The 16,847-nt window shown below is 48.9% G+C and overlaps 6 protein-coding genes across 6 annotated transcripts; 2 read left to right on the top strand and 4 right to left on the bottom strand.

Annotated features, from left to right (window-relative positions):
• Positions 1 to 214: 214 nt before the first annotated feature.
• On the bottom strand, positions 215 to 646 carry HO173_003319 (uncharacterized protein; the record flags this gene model as incomplete). Its single annotated transcript, XM_037305246.1, has 1 exon — positions 215 to 646. The coding sequence occupies one exon, from the start codon at positions 644 to 646 to the stop codon at positions 215 to 217; it is 432 nt and encodes a 143-aa protein (XP_037168111.1).
• A 3,142-nt stretch (positions 647 to 3,788) lies between these two features.
• On the top strand, positions 3,789 to 4,286 carry HO173_003318 (uncharacterized protein; the record flags this gene model as incomplete). The annotated part of the gene is made up of 1 exon (XM_037305245.1): positions 3,789 to 4,286. The coding sequence occupies one exon, from the start codon at positions 3,789 to 3,791 to the stop codon at positions 4,284 to 4,286; it is 498 nt and encodes a 165-aa protein (XP_037168110.1).
• Positions 4,287 to 10,324: 6,038 nt separating this feature from the next.
• HO173_003317 (uncharacterized protein) lies at positions 10,325 to 11,200 on the bottom strand (the record flags this gene model as incomplete). Its single annotated transcript, XM_037305244.1, has 1 exon — positions 10,325 to 11,200. The coding sequence occupies one exon, from the start codon at positions 11,198 to 11,200 to the stop codon at positions 10,325 to 10,327; it is 876 nt and encodes a 291-aa protein (XP_037168109.1).
• A 54-nt stretch (positions 11,201 to 11,254) lies between these two features.
• On the bottom strand, positions 11,255 to 12,716 carry HO173_003316 (uncharacterized protein; the record flags this gene model as incomplete). The annotated part of the gene is made up of 6 exons (XM_037305243.1): positions 11,255 to 11,361; positions 11,418 to 11,557; positions 11,825 to 12,150; positions 12,207 to 12,414; positions 12,479 to 12,645; positions 12,696 to 12,716. 6 exons carry the CDS (start codon positions 12,714 to 12,716, stop codon positions 11,255 to 11,257), a joined length of 969 nt encoding a protein of 322 aa, XP_037168108.1.
• A 559-nt stretch (positions 12,717 to 13,275) lies between these two features.
• On the bottom strand, positions 13,276 to 13,482 carry HO173_003315 (uncharacterized protein; the record flags this gene model as incomplete). The annotated part of the gene is made up of 1 exon (XM_037305242.1): positions 13,276 to 13,482. The coding sequence occupies one exon, from the start codon at positions 13,480 to 13,482 to the stop codon at positions 13,276 to 13,278; it is 207 nt and encodes a 68-aa protein (XP_037168107.1).
• A 1,168-nt stretch (positions 13,483 to 14,650) lies between these two features.
• HO173_003314 (uncharacterized protein) lies at positions 14,651 to 16,845 on the top strand (the record flags this gene model as incomplete). The annotated part of the gene is made up of 2 exons (XM_037305241.1): positions 14,651 to 15,345; positions 16,395 to 16,845. 2 exons carry the CDS (start codon positions 14,651 to 14,653, stop codon positions 16,843 to 16,845), a joined length of 1,146 nt encoding a protein of 381 aa, XP_037168106.1.
• Between the last annotated feature and the right edge of the window lie 2 nt (positions 16,846 to 16,847).

The raw sequence follows: 16,847 nt of genomic DNA, 5'->3' as shown, positions 1-16,847 counted from the left end.
AAGTATTCTCTCTTTGAGCTTCTTGGAAACATTGCCGTCTAGAAGTAATCGTTTCGAAATCAGACGGTCCACCTCGGACTTAATAAATCGTGTAATGTCGGCGCTATTCTTTTCCACACTAATAGAGATGTTTCTCGGACCTTCCAGATGCAGTTTCTGGAGGAGAAATATTCGTTAGCGGACATGACTTCGCTCAGGTGCGTTTGTGGAAATCCTAAGAACTAATATGACAGAAGGTACTCACGATATCGATATCATCGCGACTGGAAACGAATATTTTCACGACGTTCGCAGACTTGCTAATTATACTATCAAATGCTTCTAGAAGCTCAGGACGTGTGCCCTCGTCACACTCGTCGAGAGCATCGAGAATAATGGTGGCCGGATGATCTTTGGTAAGCTCGACAATCAATCTGGTGCAGTCTTCAACTGTCAACCTCTTAATTGTGGAACAATCTTCTTCCGCCTTCTTCTTCCGAGCCTCATATTCCCTGGCGACAGGGTTCTTGACAGGTTGATCTGGGTTCGAAGTGCAAAGCTGTCTGAGCAGGGCGCACAAAACTTCAACAGGTCTCGCTCGTGCTGGCTCCGCCGTGCTTCGTGCACAGTAGAAGAAAGCGGCCGAAGCGGAGTCTGCATTAAGCATTAGATCGATGACGGTTGACCTAATCCATTAGTCCGATATCAGCGTAGGCAACCTTGTGAGCTGCAACAGGATTTGGAAAAGCGATCATGTTCTCAGGATATTGATAGCGAAACACTCACGTAAGTCTTGTCTTTCCCGATCCAGCTATGCAAAAGTCATCTATAAAATCCCTGAATTACAGCGTGATTACTTACGTATGCCGTGGAGCCAGAGAATAGAAGACACACTCGATTGACCCCATTCAATGAAGTCCTGGCTGTCGAGTAACCATCGCCCGGAATTATCAAGTAAACCTTTAGAAAGGTCCTCATGGTGGCTTCTGTACTCGATCTCCGACATCCAGCGGAATATCCTTTTCCGCTCTTCTCCTAACAAGAGATGGGGATCAACGAGTAAGGCATGGAGATAGAATAGATCTTACTGTTAAAGGTGTCGTGGATGATCGATATCTGATCGCTCATCTGTGTAATAGGGTTTTTGAATTCAGCAAGGGTTTGTCTGAGCCTTTGGTCGTGCTCAGTAAAGTCTTCTCTCGCTCTCTCGCGAACTTTCATTTCGTAAGCTGAAGCTCATACGATTAACAAATAAACATGCTCACGCTCTTCTTCGACCAATTTGATCCATCGTTCAACGTCAGTCTCTGAAACTTTTTCCAATAATCCTATGTACTCATTTCGCATCGTGTCGACAAACGCCCGACCGAGACGTTCTTGATGCATACATCAGTAAAAATCAAACGCCATTGATCAAACGCAGTTAAGTACTTACTCAAAGTACTGCCTGTGAAGTAAGCCTTGACTCTTGCTAGGTAAGTGAGAATGTTTGCGTAGAGGTTTCCGATAGCTTTCTGCAGTCCGGGTGCTGCTTCACACTCATAGCGTAGATATAGTTTTTCGACGATGACATATCGTGCCACAAGGCTAGCACTAGATTCAATGCCTTCAACAAGACTGCTGAACACATCAATATCTGAGATGCCAATCTGTATTCTCTAGTATTAGTAGGCTTGGGGACTCTAACCGCATGATCTCTTACCGTCGTGAGATATTTGACGATTCCCCACGGTAAAGCTGCGTGACCACTCTGATCGAAAGAAACCCCTATATCAACAATGTTGATAATTCCTTTTACCCATACAGAAATATTTTTCAAGGACATGTCGGAGCTTGACTTCTTCACCCTGCTTGTTTCGATAAACTTTCCACCTTTCAAAACACAATCTTGCTTCTTGCTCTCCGTGGCTTCTTGAACCTTATAAATAAATCAAATGTTAACAGACTCGGTCCTAGACGAAAATAATGCACATTCGCATGATTAAGCGATAGTCGCATACCGTACCTGCTTCAAGACGTCAAGCATACTTGAGGAGCTCGTATTGCTTTTGATCCTCGGCGCTGAGAGTGGCCAAAGCTTGTTTCTACAAGTCTGGCTTAACGGCTTCCTTAGTCTGCATAGGAGTAGGCGTTGTGGAGGCCATAATAGCAGGGATAGGTACGAATGTTCTTCACTTAATAGGGGCTATCAAAGTTACTTCTGCTATTGCAAATAGTAACTATTTGACCCCATTTGCCACCCGTCAGCCCTACGAATAGTAGATAGCAAATAATTTTGAAGTAGCAGGTCCGGACCTGCTATTTCACTCAATAGTTACTATTGCGTCTTAAAAAACACGCTCTAACGTAGTGTTATATACATATATCGCGCTATCGTTAAGTCCTTCCTCCTGTTAAGTCCTTTCTCTCTATCGCCATGGCTAGAAAGAGCTTTCTTGCGAGACGTCTTTGGGGTAGATATGATGACGGTGATGAGAAATAGCGATAGTAATATTAATGGCTATGGGAAGAGGCAGTGGCTATAGTGCATAGATATAGGCATGCGCATGTGTTAGCAGCAGCCCCCACGGGGGCCCTGCGACGTCCCTACGGGGCCCTATTTAGGTCCAAATAGGGGTGTCTGGCTGTCAAGCAGACACCCCCGGGATTAGGCATGGCATTTGTGCGGAGAAGATTTCTCCGTCGCCAAGGCCCTATGCATCAAAACGGTTAATAGGTATTTATGATTACGAATCAGATTTGAATAGTTACTATCTAATAGTAAGGTGCTATCAAGGAACTAGTAACTACTTGCAATATCAGATAGTTACTATTTGCAATAGCAGAAGTAACTTTGATAGCCCCTATTAAACGCACCCGCAGGGACTGGTATCTGCGTACTGACCTGCACGCCGGGCCTTCTCCAACCTGTGTACACCTTCTCCGCCCTCGTTCAAACCTGCACTGTCTGCTGTGCGCTTGGAGGAGCCTCGAATGTCGGTGGAGTCCATGGCTATCACAGGCTCAACGTCTGTAGGGCTCATTGGGCTCCACATCCATGCGGAGCCAGCCGGATCTGCCACTGATCCTACGGCGTCTTCTCGGAGCGGAGACCGCCACGAAACCAGTGGTGGTTCAGGATTTGGCGACGCAATAGGCGATCGGAGAGAGTATGGGATGATGTTGTCTGTACTGTAGCTCGCCTCTTTGTCCACTTTCTCTCTCCCCCACAAAAGTGACAAGGCTTGATATTTTTGAAGCTGATTTCTTTATCTTTTGTCGACGAGGAGAGGGTAGTAGGGAGTGGAGGAGGACCAGAGACGGGATCTTCTGTCTTCTCGCGGAGGATGGAACATCTAGATAGGCGCTATCTATTAGTACTAAGATCTGCTAACGGGGTTATAAGGGTCGTACCCAGCCTCTTAGCCTGCTACAGAAGTCCGTAGAGTGTTGAGGGAGTAGTGCCAAGGAGTAGTTGCCTCCCGCCTTGCTCAGAAGTCGAGCCGTCGCTTTTAATTAATGACTAGAAAGACGCGATCGTGATCGACAAGATAGATAATATCGATGATAACTTAAGCGATCTCGATTTCGCACGGATCTGATCGCAATCTAAGTCTGTCTTCAAACGGCCTCCCTTTTCGCGGAAATTCCAGCAACACAAGAAAACAACAAGCTCAAGTCGATCCAGTGAAGTTGGTGACAGTCACGGTGTGCCCCCCAGTGCATTTCTGACCAGCACCCGGGATTTCTTCTAACATATTTCAGATGACCCTCTCGTGGTGGAGGATAACGACGAAAAGACAGGCGAACTTGACGCTTCTACCAGGGCCATGAGCATAGAGTCTAAGATTGATATTATACACCTCCAACGATCCCACCCAAAGAAACAGCCAGAGAGACACGGTTGCTTGAGTCCTAGTACCACTGGACCTACTACCGAACCTACTACCGAACCCTTCGATCGCCTCATCTCTCTCAGTATCGCACTATCCCATAATCGAATGAAGCAGGCTACCTGTGGAGGTAATCGCGGAGCAGCAGTGACCGTTCATCCCCCTCACGCCATCACCGTCCCCTCATCACTTGCTAAGCGGCCTCAGGATCAAGGAGGTTCAGCATTGGATGAAGAGGAGTGGGAGATCGTAAAGATCGTTGACAAGAGACGGACCGGAAGGGGCTATGAATACAAGGTGTGCTGGCAGAAAACATGGCTGCTTGAAAGCGAGTTAGGAAATACGCAGGAACTGTTGCGGGAGTTTGAGGCGAAACACCAGGCGCAGCAGGGAGGCAAACGGGGAAGACCGGCACGTGCAGACAAGGGTCGGTGATCGCTGATTACTTTTGTGTTCGTAGAAGGAGTCTGTATGTTCTTAAAATTGTAGGAATTAAGATTATTCTAGTAAATTTGAGACACTACTGCCATTTGCTACGTCTTTTCATTTCATTAAATTGATATGCTTAAGGAGACAAACACCACAGCCAGCGGCGCACGGTTCTGACGGACGTATGGAATGATTCTGTGCATCACCCACTCCGCCCTTGGCTGTTAGTCCTCCATGTTAGTCTCCAGGCCTTCAAACAGCTGCTCCACAATTCTATCAGGAGATTGTTCTTCAATAGATATATCTGCCTGAGACCAAACTTTGTGTAATCCTTGCTCGCTAGCTCCTTTAAGGCGGGAGCAATCTTTCGAAGTCCAAATGCAATGGGCAGAAAGGCTGATTCGACAGTTAAGTATTTCTGGCAAAGGTGTTGCCTTTTCTGGGTTCACTGGTAGAGGCTCTGTCTTCGTCTAGTACCTTCGTTGGACCCACGCAAGGTTTCTTCTTTGGGACCGACGAAAAAAAGTGCAACGTCCAGCTACTGGAAAAATCAGACCCAGACAAAAACAACAAATACGGGATAAGTAGACAGCATTTTCGCATCGACTTCAAACCGGGAATCTGGATTCTTGAGATTGAACAACATGTCGTCAACGAATGGTACCGGGGTGAGTGCTCCTTCGTTCAAGAATGGTTTTCAGTCGCTCAAGTACAATAACATGCACATGTTACACTCGGCGGAGCAAACCGAGATCCATGTTGGCACACTTGTATTCGAAGTCTTTCCATTCCGAGGACAGTGTCAGCAGTGTTTCTGAGTATAAAGACTCAATCGTCCGCGTTGCCACAATTGCTTCATCATTTCCTTTGTATGGAATTCGGGTCAATACAACAACAGGTTAAACTCAAATCAACAGATATTAGTGAAACTCTCGTACGGCGACGCTGTCCCACTACGCGACTTCAAGTCCGGTTTGAGCAATGACAACCGCGAATGTTGAGGCTGATAGTCCCGACTGTTATAGAATGAGATTATGGCGGGTGGTGACTGAGGCTCTGTTTCCTTGAGGGAATACTGTGTATGCTATTGTAATGGAGCGGCTTTCGTTCCAAGGCGGATGGATGAGGGCTCGCTTTCCCGTTCTATCGAGGTTTCACTTGAGTTGGTGCTAGATTCTAAGGCTGCGTTCGAGATTGGATATTCCTCTCGAATATCATCATCTGAATCGGAACTGCTAGATGGGACCTCGACTCGATCCGTTAACTGTCTCTCCGCTCTCGTGGCAAGGCCGAGTCTAGTCTCATTGACTCACGGATTTGGCCGGCGGCATCGCTAGGATGCACTTCGAAATTTGTTCTTTCAGGAATTGTCCTTTGGAAAACCTGCTACTCTTTCAAACGGAATCCGCGATTCCAGTTCGGCTAGACCGTACTTGCGATATAGATGAATTGCTATAAATTTCAGCCGGGAAGCAGTGCACGTGGAATAGGCAAAAGGGCTTAGGGAATGAGCAACGCTTGGAGTTGAAGAAGAAATCCAGGAGTCGTGCTGAGAATTCACTTGCAAAAGGAACTTATGCACCGTTATGTGGTTCATGAAAACGACGGCACTCAAGAGTGTTGGTGACAGAACTCAGGAAATCAGCGGGTGTTCCCCACTCTTAGTGCTCGCAAACAGTGAGGCCATACACAAAACAACGCATGCACAAGTAGATATGTAGATAGATGATTGGGCATATCCAACACTGGGGCAGCTAAGACCTTTTTGGACATGCAAATAGTCCAAAAAAGGCCCCCCAGCGCTAGAAAACTCCCATGTCTGAGCGACATGCCCTGGAGTGAAATGAGGCTATATACAGGTGTGGGTGGGTGGGAGAAAAATGATATGGCTCTGAAAGAGACGAAATCGAATGAAGAGCCGTTGACAGGTGCAAAACAGGTGGCTATATAGCTCGTACTGGACACCTGTCCCCAACCCCTTGCCGGGGTACCAACAGGGGTACCAACAAGGGTACCAACAGCACCCCCAGTCCCACTGTGGCGAACGGCTGATCAAACAGCCACCAACGCTATGGCCTCATAATGGACCCACTAACCCACAGTCCCACTGTTGCGATTAGTGCTCGCAAACAGTGAGGCCATACACAAAACAACGCATGCACAAGTAGATATGTAGATAGATGATTGGGCATATCCAACACTGGGGCAGCTAAGACCTTTTTGGACATGCAAATAGTCCAAAAAAGGCCCCCCAGCGCTAGAAAACTCCCAAAATCTAAGACGTCGTCCAAAGAGGGTGAAGGTCTCGAGGAGGACTCCTGACGGTACCTACTGCAGCAAGCAGTAGGGACCGGCAGCACTAGCGCGGACGGGCTGGAAGGTGCTGGTGCCGTAGTGAATGATAGGTAGGCTGGGTGAGTGACGAAAAGGCGGTAGGAATCGCCGGCGTCACGTGCTGATATTGGAGCCCCTCTGCGGAAGGACTGGCCTGAATAATGATCCTCAACACCAAGATGCAGCCCCTCTGCGGAAGAACTGGTGTGCATAATGGCCCTCAACACCAAGTTGCAGCCCCTCTGCGGAAGGACTGGCCTGAATAATGGCCCTCAACACCAGGTTGCAGCCCCTCTGCGGAAGGACTGGCCTGAATAATGGCCCTCAATAATGACCCTTAATACCAAGATGCAGCCCCTCTGCGGAAGGACTGGTGTGAATAATGGCCCTTAACACCAGGTTGTAGCCCCTCTGCGGAAGGACTGGCCTGAATAATGACCCTCAATAATGACACTCAATACCAAGATGCAGCCCCTCTGCGGAAGGACTGGTGTGAATAATGGCCCTCAACACCAAGTTGCAGCCCCTCTGCGGAAGGACTGGCCTGAATCATGGCCCCCGGTGGGGCTTCACACCTGATGTAAGGCTTTGACGCGTATGCGTCATCGCCCGATGCAACAGCCCAAATGGCTGGAATAGATGAAACATCTTCATGGCTGCGGTAGCCCAAATAGTCGGAGTGACAAGGACGTCCCATAGCTGCGATAGTTCAATTAGCTGGAATGGCTGGGATATTCCAATGGCTGCGGTAGCCCAGTTAGCTGGAATATGGCAGTGATAGTTCGACTGAGATATCCCCATGGCTGCGATAGCTGAGATATCCCTGTGGCTGCGATAGCCCAAATGGCTGGAATAGGTGAAAATCTCCATGGCTGCGATAGCCGAGATATCCCCAGGGCTGCGATAGCCCAAATGGCTGGAATGGCTAAGACATCTTCATGGCTGCGGTAGCTCAAATAGCTGGGATAGCTGAAATATCCCCATGGCCGCGGTAGCTCAAGTAGCTGAAATAACTAGGACATCCCCATGTCTGCGATAGTCCAAGTAGCTGAAATAGCTGGGACATCTCCTTGGTTGCGATAGCCCGAATAGCTGAATTGGCTGGGACCTCTTCAAGGCTGCGATAGCCCAAATAGCTGAAGTAACTGAGACATCTCCATGGCTGCGGTAGCCCAAGTAGCTGAATTAACTGGGACATCCCCATGTCTGCGATAGGTCAAGTAGCTGAAATAGCTGGGACATCTCCGTGGTTGCGATAGCCCGAATAGCTGAATTGGCTGGGACATCTCCAAGGTTGCGGTAGCCCAAATAGCTGAAGTAACTGAGACATCTCCATGGCTGCGGAGCCAATTAGCTGAAGTAACTGAGACATCTCCATGGCTGCGGTAGCCCAATTAGCTGGACTAGCTGAAATTCCCCCTGGCTGCGATAGCTTAACCAGCTGAAATAACTGAGACATCTCCATGGCTGCGGTAGCCCAATTAGCTGGAATCGTTGAGACCTCTCCATGGCTGCGGTAGCCCGATTAGCTGAAATCCTGAGACATCTCCATGGCTGCGATAGCTGAGATACCCTTGTAGCTGCGATAGCCCAAATAGCTGAAGTAACTGAGACATCTCCATGGCTGCGATAGCCCAAACGGCTGGAATAGCTGAGACATCTCCATGGCTGCGATAGCCCAAATGGCTGAAATAACTGGGACATCCCCATGTCTGCGATATTCCAAATAGCTGAAATGGCTGGGACATCTCTATGGTTGCGGTAGCCCGGACAGCTGAAATGGCTGGGACATCTCCATGGTTGCGATAGCCCGAATAGCTGGAATGACTGAAACATCCCCGTGGTTGCGATAGCCCGGACAGCTGAAATGGCTGGGACATCTCCATGGTTGCGATAGCCCGAATAGCTGGAATGACTGAAACATCCCCGTGGCTGCGATAGCTGAAGTAGCTGGATATGACTGCGGTAGTTCAAATAGCTGAAATGACTGGGATAGCCCAAATAGCTGGAATAGCTGAGACATCTCCAAGGCTGCGGTAGCCCAAATAGCTGGAATAGCTGAGACATCTCCAAGGCTGCAGTAGCCCAAATAGCTGACTGACTGCAATAGCCACATGGCTGCAATAGCTCAAATAGCTGAAATAGCTGAAATAGCCACATGGCTGCAATAGCTCAAATAGCTGACATGGCTGCAATAGCTGACATAGCTGAAATAGCCACATGGCTGCAATAGCTCAAATGGCTGAAATAGCTGAAATATCCACATGGCTGCAATAGCCCACATAGCTGCAATAGCTTAAATAGCTGAAATAGCAAATACTCAATAGCCCTCATAGCTGCAATAGCTGACATAGCTGAAATAGCCACATGGATGCAATAGCTCAAATAGCTGACATGGCTGCAATAGCCCAAATAGCTGAAATAGCCGCATGGCTGCAATAGCTCAAATAGCTGAAATAGCTGAAATATCCACATGGCTGCAATAGCACACATAGCTGCAATAGCTGAAATAGCTGAAATAGCCACATGGCTGCAATAGCCCACATAGCTGCAATAGCTGACATAGCTGAAATAGCAAATAGCTGAAATAGCTGACATAGCTGAAATAGCTGAAATAGCCACATGGCTGCAATAGCTCAAATAGCTGAAATAGCCACATGGCTGCAATAGCTCAAATAGCTGACATAGCTGAAATAGCCACATGGCTGCGATAGCCGAAATAGCTGAAATAGCTGCAATGATTGAAAACATCCACATGGCTGCAATAGCCCAAATAGCTGAAATAGCCACATGGCTGCGATAGCCGAAATAGCTGAAATAGCTGAAATAGCTGAAATAGCTGAAATAGCTGAAATAGCGACATGGCTGCGAGAGCCGAAATGGCTGAAATAGCTGCAATGATTGAAAACATCCACATGGCTGCAAAAGCCTAGATAGCTGAAGTGACTGAAATATCAATGTAGCTGCGATAGCTGAGGTGAATAGTTACAGGTGGAATGGCTGAAGTGTGTATCCAAATGGTAGTTGCATGGTCGCATGGCCGTACGGCTGCAATGGCTGGAATGGCTCCAATGGCTGGCATGGCTCCAATGGGTGAATAGCTGCATGATCTCTATGTGACTGCAATAGCCTCAAATAGCTGGTATGCTGGACAATTCCATATGGCTGATATGGCTGGAAATGGCTGAGTAGCCTCATGGCCGCATGGCTGCAATAGGGCTGAAATAGGGCTGAAACAGGGCTGAAATTTCTATGTGACTGCAGTGGCCTCAAATAGCTGGAATGGCTGAATAGCTTCATGGCCGCATGGCTGAAATAGTCCAAATATCCTTTCGCAATGACAGAAAAATGATATGGCTCTGACAGAGACGAAATCGAATGAAGAGCCGTTGACAGGTGCAAAACAGGTGGCTATATAGCTCGTACTGGACACCTGTCCCCAACCCCTTGCCGGGGTACCAACAGGGGTACCAACAAGGGTACCAACAGGACCCCCAGTCCCACTGTGGCGAACGGCTGATCAAACAGCCACCAACGCTATGGCCTCATAATGGACCCACTAACCCACAGTCCCACTGTTGCGATATGTGCTAGAGCTTTTCAAGTCGTCAAAGTATGGAGATAGAAAAGTTATAGAACATTTACTCTAGTATACACAAATCCGTAAGGCCAGACAAATCAACAATTAAACCAAAGATCCATAAGGCATGCTAAACCTTATCAGACATATAGATCCCGTGAACCTTCGCCGCATGGTTCTTGAAATGCATCACGCTGTTGAGCGTGACTGCTGAACATACAGAATGGGGAAAAGGGCAAGGTTCGCCTGGCGGAAAAGGGTGACGCCGGTCGAAGTGCCGCTGCAAAGAATATTTACTGCCAAGGTTGTGGAGTCGCTCCTCCAAAGGTAGATTGGCATCGCCCAGACAGTAAAGGCACTGGTAGGGTTTGCATCTCGCAGGAAAGAGGTGGGGGCCCGGAAAATCCGACTCGGACGTGGACTCAGACTTGACGGCGTTCGACGTGCATTCTGTATCAGCATCTCGTGGATGGCTTTTTCTCCCCTGTATTCTCCTTATTCGGCGGGCTTTGCGGAACACTCCCTCCTGCCGGATACAGAGCGACACCATATCATCGACAATGGAGACCCGGCAATCCACATCGCCCTCGGGGCCACGTGTCGACGGTGGATCGAAAAAGGCCTTCGCAATGCGTGATCGTTCCACAAACGCGAATTCATCAGGCCCTGAGGCGGGAAGAATGAGACTGAGCAACTCCACATCTCCCTCGAGCTGCGCTCGCATGTCTTGCACGGGAGCGATGGCGTCGTATTCTTTTTGGATCTGCTTCATGAGTTCCCGCTCTCGCGCTTTGATCTTTCGATCCACAGCTCGTTTGGCCTCCTCATACTGATCGTAAATGGCGTGTCCCTCTGCACGGTAGATGAACGTGAATTGGTGTCGAATGCGCTGGAACAGCTCATCTCGGCGGCCGCGAAGCTCCTGGATTTCTTCCTCCTGGCGGATACTTGCACTCTGCGCCTCGGTCAGCTCTTTGGGTCGTCGGGGGTCGATCCGTCGGCTCATCCGGTTGGCCGCTTGGATCAACTCCGTCCGAGGCGCCGTACCCCCGTATGCGGCCTAGGTGTCGTATCGGATCATGCGGGACAGGTAGTTGCGCTGGAAGATGGCTGAATTGATATAATCCATGACCAGATTGCGGACGGCCTCATTGGAATTGGGATCATCTGGTGAATGATCGTGTTAGCTCAGGCTCCCTGGGACCAGAAGCCTCAGGGCTCACCATTGATGGCATTTCCCGTCGCTCGCCGGAGACAATAGGTCGTGAAGACCTGTACGAAGCCAGTCTCTTCTCCTAACCGTTTGATCCACTCGTGATACTTGTCGTAGGAGAGCGCCATGTCGGCCGCGATGGCACAGCCCCTGGAGGATTACATAGGCGCACGAAACAACGGGACGTCCAGTATGTCCTCTTTCCACGGGATTGGTTGGCAGTTCAGTCCCTTTAGGACGCCCAAAGTCAGAACTGTCCTGGGGTTTGTGTTCGGGAAAAGGTAGGCATCGTCGTCGCAGGCGAGGCCGATGATATGGGATATTATACAAAAGAGGGGATTGGTATCGATAAAGAATGTGTAGGTTTTCCTGCATATCTGTTAGATTGATGGACCCGATCTCTTGGCGGTCACTTACGGTCTCTTGCGCTTCTTGCGAGACTTGGTTCGGGTGAGCTTCAGCTGCAAGGTGAGCGCCACTTCTCCCGTGGTCTTGTCGCGCTGAACGAACAAATCCAGGTCACGATAGGTGATTCCGAGAAGGGCTCCGGGTCGGGATCCAGTGAACGCCGCGACCAGCAGGATCGTTGCCAGCTGAACCCGTTGCCGTTCGTGAGGGAAGGTGTTGGTGTCCGTCACCCAATGGCAACGCAGCAGCTCCACGAAATCGACCGCATCCAAGAGAGGCTTGTCGGTTTCGCTGTCGTCCAGCCTGTGTTCTTCCGCCAATGGACCGTTGATGAACTGTTTCAACGTTACTCGTGTGTGTAGGAACATCAACGTGGGGGCCTTTCACTTACATTGTAGATTTGCTTCAAGGTCAAGGGACTGATCCGTCGACCCTTCCATTTGATGTAGAGCTGGCTCAGTTGATGCCAGTAGGTCTCGACCGAACTGATTTTCTTGACGGAGTAGTTGTTACACATCCAATGAAAGAAGTTCTTGATTCGACCCTCCATTGACCTTTTGAGTGTGTAATAGGGATCGATGTCGACGGTGTCGTAATACCTAGAGATTAAGGATTAACAACGTGAGCAAAACGACTGTAGAATTCATACTGTAGATGACTCACTCTCTCCATAAACCTTCGAGACGATCGATGTGTGAGTTGGTGACGTCGGCGTAAAGAGTCGTTGATCGGTGGCATTTATCAACCTTCTCGTACCGTGCGTTATAGTATTCTCGAGCTGAAAGCTGGCTTCTCTTGAAGGGAGAGGCGTAAGGCGAGTAAGATGAGTCCTTGAGAATAGCAGTGAGAAGAGGGAAGTAAGTCGGGAAGACAGGAAGACAAAGAGGGGGAGGAGGGCCATCTTTGTAGGCGCCTGAAGCAGCTTGAGGGTCCCAGTATATACGCCTGACCCTTCTCTCTCTATCTCTCTCTTCTCGCCTTTTCCCTCCCCATCTCTACACTGCCCGACCATGCATTGAGGATTCAATGAGCGACTCTTAGTGAAGTAATGAAGATAACCAAGAAGATGATGATGCAGGAACGTCTTGACTCGATGCGATGGACTAGCGCGCAAGCCTGCATATTGGCTGAGATCGTTCCAGCTGTGGTCGTATGTTTCGAAATACTCGTCAAAGCTGTCCGCCGACTAACTGAGGTATGCGCCGGCCGTCGCTAGTGCCAATGGCAGCTCATCAAGGCGTTGGGCGAGTCGTTTAGCTGACTTATCTTAGGAATAGTAGAAAGGTTAGCCACCGCGATCGCTTTTCCTTATCTACTGTCCTTCTCTCACCTCCGTCAACCTTACGACCTGACCGCGTTGCCAGAATAGCTAGGCTCAGACCGACATCCTGCAATTTTGTTATCCGAAGTTGCTTTGCAAACGTCAGTCGCGGCGAGCGCGTCGTGATCAGGATCGAACCCTATGCTCGGGATGGGAAGTAGGCGCGGATATCGTACCCTGTTGCGCTATCTATTCCCGGTAGACGGAGATTGTCGTAATTATCGTATACGATCAACCACTTGTCGTTGCCCTGCTGTGACAGCCATTGTCGTGCTTTTTGCACCAGTTGCTCTTCCTTATGCGCGTTGGTGAGGGTGGAGGACGCAGATATCTGTGTCACCTCCATCGCTAGTATTTACCGCAAGCCCAGCCTTCAGCGTATTCTCATCCTTCGCGTTAAGCCAATAGATCGACGAGTATCTACTTTCCGATCGCTTGATCATGTGGATGCTCAGCTGCGTTTTGCGGGTAAATTACAAATTCATACCCCAAAACCTTGGATCCTTACAAATTCATACCCCTAATTACATTTTCATACCCCAATGGGGTATGAATCGGTAATTTGCCATTCCTTGGGGTATGAAAATGTAATTTACCATAGTGCGCTGAGGTTAGGTCTTCGGGGGTTGCGAAATCAGGCCGGACCGGCCCCGGGAGCCCCGAACTGAAGACCTCTAGGGTTCGCCGTGTAACTCGTCGAAATCTCGCTTCGGGGCTGAGGCGAGCTCTTAAATCCCCAACTCACCCCAATCCGCGATAAATTTAGGGTTCAATTTTCTAGGGGCTTTTTAAGGCTCCCGGGGCTTCTTTAGGGACGTTAAGTGCCGGGCACTTAAAGACGTAGTTTAATCAATTACAAATTCATACCCCAAAGAATGGTAAATTACATTTTCATACCCCAAGATTTGGTGGAGGGGTATGAAAATGTAATTAGGGGTATGAATTTGTAAGGATCCAAGGTTTTGGGGTATGAATTTGTAATTTACCCTGCATTTTGCCCATCCATCCCATTCCATACAGCGCCACTATATTCTGCCGTCCAGGACGTGTAGTGAGCCATATTTGTAGCTGCTCGGTTCGTGATCGCGGCCAATGAAGTGGTCCTCATCAATCTGCGGGGAATCATGAAGAAGTCGGACGCCAGAGTCGTAGTTGTATGAGGCTATTCCAGAGTAGGGAGGCTATTACCCCTCCTTGCAACAATTCGCGCCTCATAGACAACTGGCTTCCTAATTGGGCTAGATTTGGTTGCATTAGCGTCCGGCTGAGCGCTCGAGTTAAAGTTGACAGGGGTCGCCTAGCCAACAACACTAGTGGGCCTTGGCCATGGTAGATATCTGGCTCTGCACCAGCCATACATAGTAGTCATCCTCTTCTACCCACACGAGCCGTGGTCATTCTTGTTCTTTGGAGGTCCTTGCCCGGATTTCTTGTGGCCTTGAAGAACGATCATACTTCTGTCATTCATTGTCTTTCAGTTCAGTCACATCATCACATCAGTCACATCATCAGTCATGCCGAATCAGTCACGTCCGACATTCGATTTTTGTCGTACTTATGACGGTTCAGAACCAGCCTCCCGTTGGCTGAAGCGTCTTGAGTTTGAGTTGCGAGGAGATTCTCGGAGTGGAATCATTGCCCCGGAGCACTATTTGAGCTCTGTGGATCTACTTCTTATGGGGGACGCAGCCGATTGGGCAGAGTCTTCACCAGAAATCAGTACGCTTTTCGCCGGATCTCATACCAGCGAGTCATTGGATCGATTCCTCTCGCTCTTCAAAGAGCGCTTTCCTACCAAGTCTATCGAGACAATTCCGACTACCTTTTCGGAAGAACTCGAAGGCTTACATCAGAACACCGAGGAGTCACTCACTTCGTACTATCAGCGTACGATACAAATCACATATCGTTTCGGGGCCCGTGATCGTCTTCCCGGAGGCCCACCCCTATCAATCCTCGAGTCGTCAATACTGGACTTGATCTACAGTGCGTTTCTCAAAGGTTTACAAGATCTCGAGCTCCGGCGTAAGGCCATTCGGGGGACTGTTACTGGGATATCTCTACACTCGGCATTTGTGTCTATGGAACAGGCACACAAATCACGATTGGTTATCAGGAAGATCGAGTACGAGGAGGTTCAGTCACGAGAGGCCATATTCTACAAGGACGTCGTGAAGAGAAATATGTCTACAACTCAGCTGGAATCCATGTGGGCTTCTTATTCAGCGGGGAGCAGGTGTGCCTGAACAGAGAATCCCACCACAATTTCTACTACCGTCTCCGAATCCTAAGCAAGTTTCTCAGTCAGCAATCGATTCGAAATCAGTCACCTGGGGTATCAGTGGTTTAGGTCCTACGGAGCCTCGATCCATTTTGAAGAAGAATCATTACGAGTCTGGGGCTACTGAAGCTACTGGGGCTGGGGCTGTTGTGGGTGCTGGGAGTGTTAGTGCGTCTGGACCGGTCTATGGATATGAAGGATATCATGAAGGATTTGGTGTGGATCAGGGTGTTGGCTAGGCATGGTCGCGGGGCTCTTGTTGTTTGTTTGGTAGTAGTTGATAGGGGCTGCCTAGCCAAAAACACTAGTGGGCCTTGGCCATGATAGATATCTGGCCCTGCACCAGCCGTACATAGTAGTCATCCTCTTCTACCCACACGAGCCGTGGTCATTCTTGTTCTTTGTTAACAGGCGTGACTTCCTTGCAGGCTTTTGCAGCTAGTCCATATGTAGTATAGCTTGGCCTGGTGGGATAAATATCCTGCTGCCGTAGGCTTCCATAGATTCTACATCCTTTGCTACCCACATAGTAGAACTGTTTCGTTCAACTAAAGGTCTTGCCCAGATGGTAATCGTGGCCTTGCAAAGTAATCATTGTTCTTCTTGTTAGGCTTGTTGTGCCTATTGTTTTTATACCTCATTTCACTTTTATACCATCCACTGGCGCCTTCCGTGTAAAATGTCTTGGCAGAACATCAAAAATGCCATACCTTTGCAACGCATTAACTTTTTAATGATAAGTTTTCCAGTAAAATAATCTGCTGTGAAGTTTGATATCTGCTTGAGAAGAACAATTGCGAAACTATAAATTTTTTCGTGGGTGTCCTCGTTGTTGAGTTGCGATAGGTTGTAAGAAGGGACTTTTTGATGTTCGGGCAGAACCCCTGAATTTTACACGCTGCCAGCCGATGGGATAGCCCTTCAGATCGATCCGAAGCTCAGTTATGAAGTCTTTCTCGCCCTTATCTTAATCCCAGTGACGCCTTTTACGGTAGTGGAAGCTCAGCAACTCAATGGCTACAACACTATAACACCAAGCTATCCGATCACGTGTATACACCAAAGCAGTATCTTACCTGGCTTCAAGTACTTCTTGCAGGTGACGCCGAAGCTTGGGCCAAGACCTATCCAGATATAGCACACTTGCTAGAAAGCACACCGACCCAGCAAACTGTTGTCAGCTTTACGAGCCTCTTCTGTACACGATTCCAATCCTTAGAGGAGCAGTCAGTCATAGCAAAGCCTGTCGTACCAGAGCAGCCTGTCGTACCAGAGCAGCCTACCTTACCAGAGCAGCCTACTCCACAGCTACCAGAGCAGCCTACCCTACAGCTACCAGAGCAGCCCGTCATACCACAGTCAGCTCCATCAGTACCAGAGCAGCCTACTCCACAGCTACCAGAGCCTGCTCCAGAGCTACCACAGTAGCC

This window comes from Letharia columbiana (genome assembly GCF_014066305.1).
Source record: "Letharia columbiana isolate WasteWater2 chromosome Unknown Sc0000007_s0, whole genome shotgun sequence".
NCBI lineage: Eukaryota > Fungi > Ascomycota > Lecanoromycetes > Lecanorales > Parmeliaceae > Letharia > Letharia columbiana.
Note: the sequence above shows the minus strand (reverse complement) of the source record. Positions and strands in the feature narration are given on the sequence as shown.